This window comes from Poecilia latipinna, unplaced genomic scaffold (assembly GCF_001443285.1).
Source record: "Poecilia latipinna isolate Pla-1442-1.1 unplaced genomic scaffold, P_latipinna-1.0 Scaffold398, whole genome shotgun sequence".
In the NCBI taxonomy this organism is placed as follows: Eukaryota; Metazoa; Chordata; class Actinopteri; order Cyprinodontiformes; family Poeciliidae; genus Poecilia; species Poecilia latipinna.
In genome coordinates this window covers 248,925-256,665 of record NW_015113014.1, presented here as the reverse complement: position 1 = coordinate 256,665, position 7,741 = coordinate 248,925, and the positions used below count along the sequence as shown (strand labels likewise).

General features: G+C 41.3%; 2 protein-coding genes across 4 annotated transcripts in view; both read left to right on the top strand.

The window, feature by feature from the left end:
* LOC106950394 (E3 ubiquitin-protein ligase NEURL3-like) overlaps positions 1-1,539 on the top strand; it is a 6,979-nt gene extending 5,440 nt beyond the window's left edge. The window contains exons 3-5 of the mRNA XM_015037223.1: positions 348-854; positions 966-1,118; positions 1,204-1,539. Coding sequence (XP_014892709.1) covers positions 348-854; positions 966-1,118; positions 1,204-1,391 — 848 coding nt within the window. The 3' untranslated portion in view covers positions 1,392-1,539. The remainder of the gene's footprint in view (positions 1-347; positions 855-965; positions 1,119-1,203) is intronic.
* A 1,243-nt stretch (positions 1,540-2,782) lies between these two features.
* Positions 2,783-7,741, top strand: part of sorbs3 (sorbin and SH3 domain containing 3) — a 37,005-nt gene continuing 32,046 nt past the window's right edge. Inside the window, exons 1-2 of one of the 3 annotated variants that reach the window (XM_015037215.1) lie at positions 2,783-2,890; positions 4,640-4,676. The gene's annotated coding sequence lies outside the window, so the exon portion shown is untranslated. The other 2 variants (XM_015037214.1, XM_015037217.1) reach the window with 2 other exon arrangements.

Sequence of the window (7,741 nt, the reverse complement as noted above, 5' to 3'; positions counted from 1 at the left end):
ATATATATTGGCGGGTTATTAAGAAATGTTTATGACTTCAGCTCCTATTAAATGTTTTATGAAAAAGATTTTCATACAGTCAGGACTTAAATAATGGCAATAAAACTGGAAGGTAATAAAATGGGAATCAAAGTTGATGAAAGCATGGGGAAAAAATCATTCCAAAATGAACAAAATAACATCAGAGATCATTAATCTCTTGATTGAAGTATCAAACTTGCTGAAGATCTCAATTAAAGAAATGTAATCACCCAAAACTCTAATAAAAACCCTGATATGATTGTGGTGGAGATTATCTCATGGTGTGACATCCAGGAAGGTGTAAAGGTGATTTTCTTCCCCTGCAGATCCGAACATGACCCACAGCTGCGACCAGCAGTGCCTCGGCCCCCTGACCTTCCATCCCAGGGCTGTGGGACACGAGATCCGCCTGAGCGAGGGCGGTCGACGTGCCCAGAGAGCTGAAGACACTTTCAAAGGTGGTGTTGTTTTCACCAGCCGGCCTGTGAAGACCCACGAGAGGATCCGGGTCCTGGTGGAGAAACGTGTGCCACACTGGCAAGGAGCCATGCGCGTCGGCTTCACCAACGTTCCTCCATTAACCAGATCTTTGCCTTTGCCCCCCATTGCCGTGCCCAACCTCACACAAACCTCAGGTCACTGGGCCACAATTGTGCCAGAGTCCTGCTGTCAGGAAGGTTCGGTGCTGGAATTCTGGGTCACTGATGATGGCCACATATGTCTGAAATTTCAAAACTCCGAGAAGCAAAAGATAGAAGCGGAAGTGGACGTCAGAAAGCCTCTCTGGGCCATGATTGATGTCTACGGCCAGACGTGCTCCATCTTCCTTCTAGGTAACTTTTGTCACACCCACATTTTGCTTGACTAACAGCCTGATCTTCTTGTTCTTTGCTGACAAAGCCTTCAGCATATGCTAAAAATATCTGACTGATTCCCTGCTGCAGGCTCAAAGACAAAAGGTTTTCTTTTCAAAAGAACATCTTGTCCTACACTTGACCCTCTCACCAGACAGCCCTCCAGTCTCAAACCCGATTCTACGACACAGAGGGAAAAATCCGATGACTGTATCTCCTGCCGAAGCATGGAAATCCCAGCAGGTTTTGGATTTTGTTTTGCTCATGAAAGGTAAGGATGGAGAAATTCTGGCATGTTGTAACTTTAACGTCTCTCCTCTGTCGGCAGATGACCGCTGCGTGGTGTGTATGACGCGAGAGGCTGACATCACGCTGCCCTGTGGCCACCGCTGCCTCTGCCTCAGCTGCACCTCCAGAGTCTTGGTGCAGTTTGGCATCTGTCCGTTGTGTCGAGTGAGGATTGACACTGGAGTGATGTCTGAAGGCAGCATGATCTCCAGAACTGGGGAGAGCTAGCATCAAATTGAAACTACTAAGACTGTAACCAAGAAAACATCACGAACTGCACCTTTTGACTGCATCCTGCTGAGCAGCCAAATTCAAGAGGACTTAGATGCAGATAAATCTTTTTTATAAATAATATTTAAACATGGACATGTTTGACTGACTGTCTGTAGGCATGCACATGCTCATGTTTTTTTTTTTGTATTGTATATTCATTTTTAAATTTATAAAAGAAAAATAGTTAGAAAAAAATACATGAAACGGATGTTATTTCCCTTATAAAAAGTCTTAAAGTCCAGTAAATCTCTGTCTACAACAGCAAAGTAGTAGATAAGCAACTTCCTGATGACCTCATCCCATTATTCCTCTGCACAGTAGTACATTCAACATGTAATATTCATGCTCAAGTTTAGAAGAAAACTTAATTTATAATGGTCAAGTCAATGTTAAACAGTATTAATTTACTTTTCATTTCATTTTAAAACCTTATTTTAACAACCAGCCTAAATCTGGTAAAGGTTCAGTGAAACTAGCAGGAGCCATGGTAACAAATCGATGGATCAGGTCTCAGATAACTATGTTGGGGAACCTGGTTTCCAACAAGTTATCGGATTTATATAAATTATCTAAATACTATATAAAGGTTAGATTAAATTATTTATATAAATTATCTAAATACTATATAAAGGTTAGATTAAATTATTTAGCTACTGAATCCAAGGATGAATTCACTATCATGCATATTAGCACCTCTAGTTTGTCCTGACTGCTGGTTTGCTGTAGCTGTGAATCTTCTTTATCTATGGCAAAATGATCAGCACTTATGTTGTGCTTTATTAAGCCCAGAGGACCGCAAAGTGCTTCAGATTACATTCAGTCATTCATCAATTGACTCACACATTCTACGCGCTGCAAGTCATTTTGAAACCACCGGGAGGCAGTGTGAGCATGTTCCTGCAAGACTCATCAGTTGTGATATTTTGGGCAAAATGCAATGTGTCTCCATGTTTTATTTTTTCTTGTTTCTTTTTTTTAACTGATGCCTGTTACAGAAAAAGCATTTAGTCATTTCCCCCCTCCTCCAGAATTGAGGATTTCAATGTAAGTTTCTTGCAGCTTTATAAGAACAAAGTATCCAGAAAATAGACATTTTTTTTTCCTCCATGAGAGTTTACTACTTATCTGAATGGCCCAGTCAGAACAGCTTACGCTCAGAGTGGAGTAGTTGGACGTGTGGATAAGCTCCAGAGGAATGGACAGAGGGGTGACCTTTGGTCTCTGATCACACAGTCTACCTGTTAAATATTTATCTTGGACTGTGGAGTGAAGCTGCCTCTGATCTCCTTGCGAAGGAATCTTTGGAGTGGGAATTACCAGATAACCTACTCAGACATTGAACAGACACTTCACATTTCCACAGATAAACAGCTAAATCACTTGATAACATTTAAGAAGACAATCGTCACACTGCCTTTGTGACTTGACTGCTCCGCTTTCTTCTCACTGAGAGGGTAAGTACTGCACTAAAACGGGATGTGTGTGTGATTTTGTGAATATCTACATCTCAGAGCTTAGTCAGGAATGGTTTCACACGCCTGCAGAGGAAGAAAAATTAAGTGAATTTACCATCAGATTTCTTCTAGCATCGGGATTCTCAAAATGTGGCATATGAAACAGTAGTGGCGTTTGTGCTGTCTTTAGTCCTGTCATGTCCTACGATTTTCTATCACATGGAAAGTACTGATGGACCAGTGCTTCCTCTTGATGCCCAGGGAATATCCCATCATACTCTACCCTGTTCTGTTGGGAGTCTTCTTCTGTTAGAAGGGCTCCTAGACTTTAAAATACTGTTGTTAGTTTATAAATGAGTGAACGGTTTAGCATTAACGATCTGCTGTTGTTGTGTCAACCTTCCAGACCCCTCAGGTCTTCTGGTTCTGGTTCTGCTCTGCATCCCCAGAACCAGAACCAAACATGGAGAAGCAGCATTCAGCTTCTATGCACCACAAATCTGGAACAAACTTCCAGAAAACTGCAAAACAGCCGAAACATTGAGTTCCTTTAAATTTAGACTAAAAACCCGTCTGTTTCGAGTTGCTTTTGAAACCTAATCATGAAACATTAATCAATAATCTGATGTGCAAAATGTAAAGTTCTTGACTGTGTTGTAATTTTGTGTTTATATGATGTAAAGCACTTTGAAATGCCTTGTTGCTGAAAGCTGCTATACAAATAAAATTTGATTGGTTGATTCCACTCTCGCCATATTCTTCATCAGGAAGAGGGAGCGCTGCCAAATCAATGATTGGATGCAGTCAGCTGGTCTTCCTGAAATAAATAGCCATAAGCAATTTATTCTACACTGCAAAAACACAAAATCCTACAAATTATTTTTGGTCAAGTTTTCAGTGCAAAGATCTTAGTAAACTTGAAATAAGACGAAATTAACTTGCAAGTAACTTGGAACCGACACTTAATATTGAGGAATCATTTTAAGTCAGTGGTTCTTTAATATTGATGTTAAAGTATGAGTTATAAGTGAAATGGTCTTCCAGTGGAACAAGACATTTTTCCATATTATAACTTTTCCCATATTACAATTTACAATATGGGAAAATGATTTGTTTCACTGGCAGATTATTTCATGTACTTCGCCTTCGATATTAAGGAGTCACCGACTAACATTCAGCTCCGACTTCTATCTGAAAAGTTACTTGTAGGTTAACTTTATCTTATTTTAAGTGTGCCGAGATATTTGCACTAGAAACTAAACCAGAAATTCTTGGTAAGACTTTGTGCTTTTGCAATGAGCGCTCCCCTTCACGATGACGTATGTCATTTAGTCCCACTTATTATGATGGCTATCGAAACGGACTCCCTCTCTCAGCAGCACGTGAAACACTGGAGGGTGGTTCCAGTGCAGCCTGTGCCTGGATGGGAATCTCTATTATTTCCAGCTGTGGATGGAAACTATTACTGAGCAGCTTCTCCCTGATGAGCTTTAAAGTACAAGCTCACACACACGATAAACACAGGCCCCGTGTTCACGTATGCGTGCATGCCCACGGACAGCCAGTCAAACATTCAGACGTTCAGAGCCCGGGCTGAATCATTCGGCAGGGATAAAAGCCACCCTGTTGTCCTCAAAAAGAAAAGAAAAGAAAAAAAAAAAAAACAAGAGGGAGGGGGAAAAAAGGGAGAGAGGAGTGGTGGTTGTGAGGTTCACTCCTTCCTTTTCATTCACTTCCTCTCGTCCGCAGAGCTGTGGAGACATCGCTGTGAAGCCGGCACTCGTCTGTAAGTAACTCCTAACAGGATCAGGCTGACAGGGAGGTAAATAGAAAACCACATGGAGGGTCTGATTTTCATACCTTTTCACTTTATCACCGAAAACTGATTTGAAATCCTTTTCGCTGATGTCATTTATGATTGAAAAAAAAAAAAAAAATAGTGCATTGCATGGCTGCTGTTGGGTTGGTTGTTGAGATGTTTCCTCAGTTATCTTCACAATGTTGTTGGTCAACTTTTTAGCAACCACGTGTAACATGAGGTAGATTAGTGCCACATTGACACATTGAGTTCAGAAACAGGTTATCACCAGATCTTTATCTGAAAACTGCCTCTTGTTTTAGGTTGGACTTGTTACAAATGTGTCCGAGTTACAGTTTCATACGTTCTGGAAAAAACAACAACGGGCATCAACACAGAGGAATTTGTACATTTTTTTAAGATTATGATCCAAACCTGCTGTTTGTTGCCAAAAATAACCATCAGTTTTTATTTAGCAACAGGTTCCTATCTTTTCTTTACATTTTGGTTTAAATCTACCTGTACACGTCTCCATGTAGACATAAATGCATTTGGTGATATTATCACCCTGTGATTTCTGCACCCTGTGATTTCTGCAGACTTGCTGTCTCTTGTCTCAGGGAACCTGGTGGTACAAATAATAAGAAACAAACAAACAAAAAAAACAATAAAAACCCCTGGGACATAATCAGCAAGTGATGTAGGTTTGGATTACATAACCAGTTTATGTCATGGTTTGTTTGCTCACTGGAATCTGGCCGTTATCCTTTTAATGAGGCTCTGCAGGAGTGCGCTGCTGGCACCGTGTGTTATGGGTCTTTACGGTGCAGCAATGGTCTGCTGGAATCCATCCTTCACCATGAAGGGCCAGACTCATCGTCTCAGTTGTTGTGTTTTCAGGGTAAAAGAGACAAAAAATAAAAGGAGCTCATTCTTGTATTTGTTTTGTGAACCGAATGTGCGGAACGAGCCAAATCTCCCAGCGTCCTCCTGCGTGATTGCCTCATTTAGCTGTAGAGTGACAGGTTGTCAGATGTGACGACTGCGGGGTGAAAGTCTGCTCCGGCAGGACGCACATTATGAAGTGAGCTCCCCCTCCTGGGAGCCTTCATTACCCAGCATGCCCGTCATGTTCCCGAGCTAAAGTGTTTGGCGAAAACAACCCCATGAGGCGACGGGCCCGGTAAATGGATATCTGCCCCCAGGCTTCGCTCAGCCGAGCCACAGCACTAAATTATTGAAAGGGCTGAGTGCTTTGGTTTCAGCATGAAGCCAGCCAGCATAGTGATGGAAAAATAAATAGATTACTCATTAAAGATGTTATCTTCAGGTGTATTTTGTTCCACTGACAATGAGTTTGGGAGCCCAGACACAGTTTGGGAGTAAAGCATAAACTCCCTCGGCAGCATGTCACAAAATATGGCACATTTTTTTCTTTTTCTGTGGCACTGACTTCAGTCTGAACTCATGCAACTTTAGCTCAAACGACTTCTGTCCTTTTGACTGCAAAGTGATGGGATTTCTTTTCTGATGGTGTATAGGTTATAAAAAAAAATAAATTGGGTCTCAAAGTTATTGCTGAGGATTTCTGACGATGAAGTTTGGTCATTTTATTCGAATCGCGTACTCGTCCCATCACCTGTTTTATCACCTGTTTTATTACTGCCAAAATATCTGGACGTCCATGAAATGATCTCACATTTAGCAGGTGGCGTTAAACTGGGCATGTCTACAGTGAGGTAGATTCTCCAGAGGATTTGTAAAAAAAAACAACAACATTTTCAGGGAAAATTTACGTCAAATGCAAAATTTTAGGTACAAACCAAAGCGTAATTTTTCTTTCATTTTTATTTCGTAGTAAGAAGGAGCACAAAGATCCAGCAGCCTTTACTAAAGAACAAACTCAGGGACACATTGATGAAATCTGATTAATAACACTTTCTTGGAAAACAGGAACAGTTTTCCAAGAAAGACTGACCCAAATCTCATTCTTGTTGCTTAGAATAGACAAATAAAAAGGTATTTCTAGACCAAGAAAATAGAAACCAATTGACCCAAAAAAAATCAGGCTATTCTTTTTTGTGGAATGAGCATGAACCTCTCCCTTCATGCACCAAAAACTGAATATAACTGAATATTTTCAGTAAAACATAGTTTACAGCTAAAAATTCACAGTGAAATAATTTTTGCATTTGTAACTAAAAGAAAAAATAAGTAGCTGGGTAGTAGTTTTCATCCTTTCCCATGTAGTAAATACACTGACACCTGTAACTGGTAAAGGTTCTTCCTCCTTTTCAAATGCTCACAGTCTGACCTGATTAAGGGTGAGGATGTATTGCACAGCCGGCTGCAGAGACAGGGCCAAGGCAAGTCAAAAAGTTACATTTTGAGCTTTGTCTTCATTGGCAAGAGCCGTGGGCAAACTGGAAATCCTGGTTTTATATTTGTACAGGAGAGCTGCGTGCAAAAACAGCAGCTTGTGCTCCTTCTTGGCTGTTGTTGACTGTGACAATCGGTGATCAGCCCTGAAATTTGACTGACTTATCTGAGAACAGAACTCATCTCTTGATTTGAATAATTTGCCTTCACCAGGGCAAACATCTATCAGGCTCCGAGCTATTTTCTCAACATTGGCATACAAAATTGCAGCTCTGTGTGTGTGTGTGTGTGTGTGTGTGTGTGTGTGTGTGTGTGTGTGTGTGTGCGTGATCATGGGAAACCACTCTGTAGGACTTGTGCTGTCAGTGCTTGACTATGTGGGATAGAGTAATCACCTTGAAACACTTCCAGAGCTGCAGCAGGAACAGAAGAGGCTCTTTTTCCTCCTATCAAGCCTTTGGCCAGGCAGGGATCTGGTCTCTGCCCACTCACACACACACACACACACACACACACACACACACACACACACACACACAAAGCATGTCTACAAAAGGAGAGCAATGCATGAGGGAGATAAAGTTAGGACAAATCATCAGGGAGTCACGGAGCAGCGTTTAGGGAGGTGAAGGTGATGAACTATTTGCCTTTCCCTTCGGCTAGCCACCCCCCCC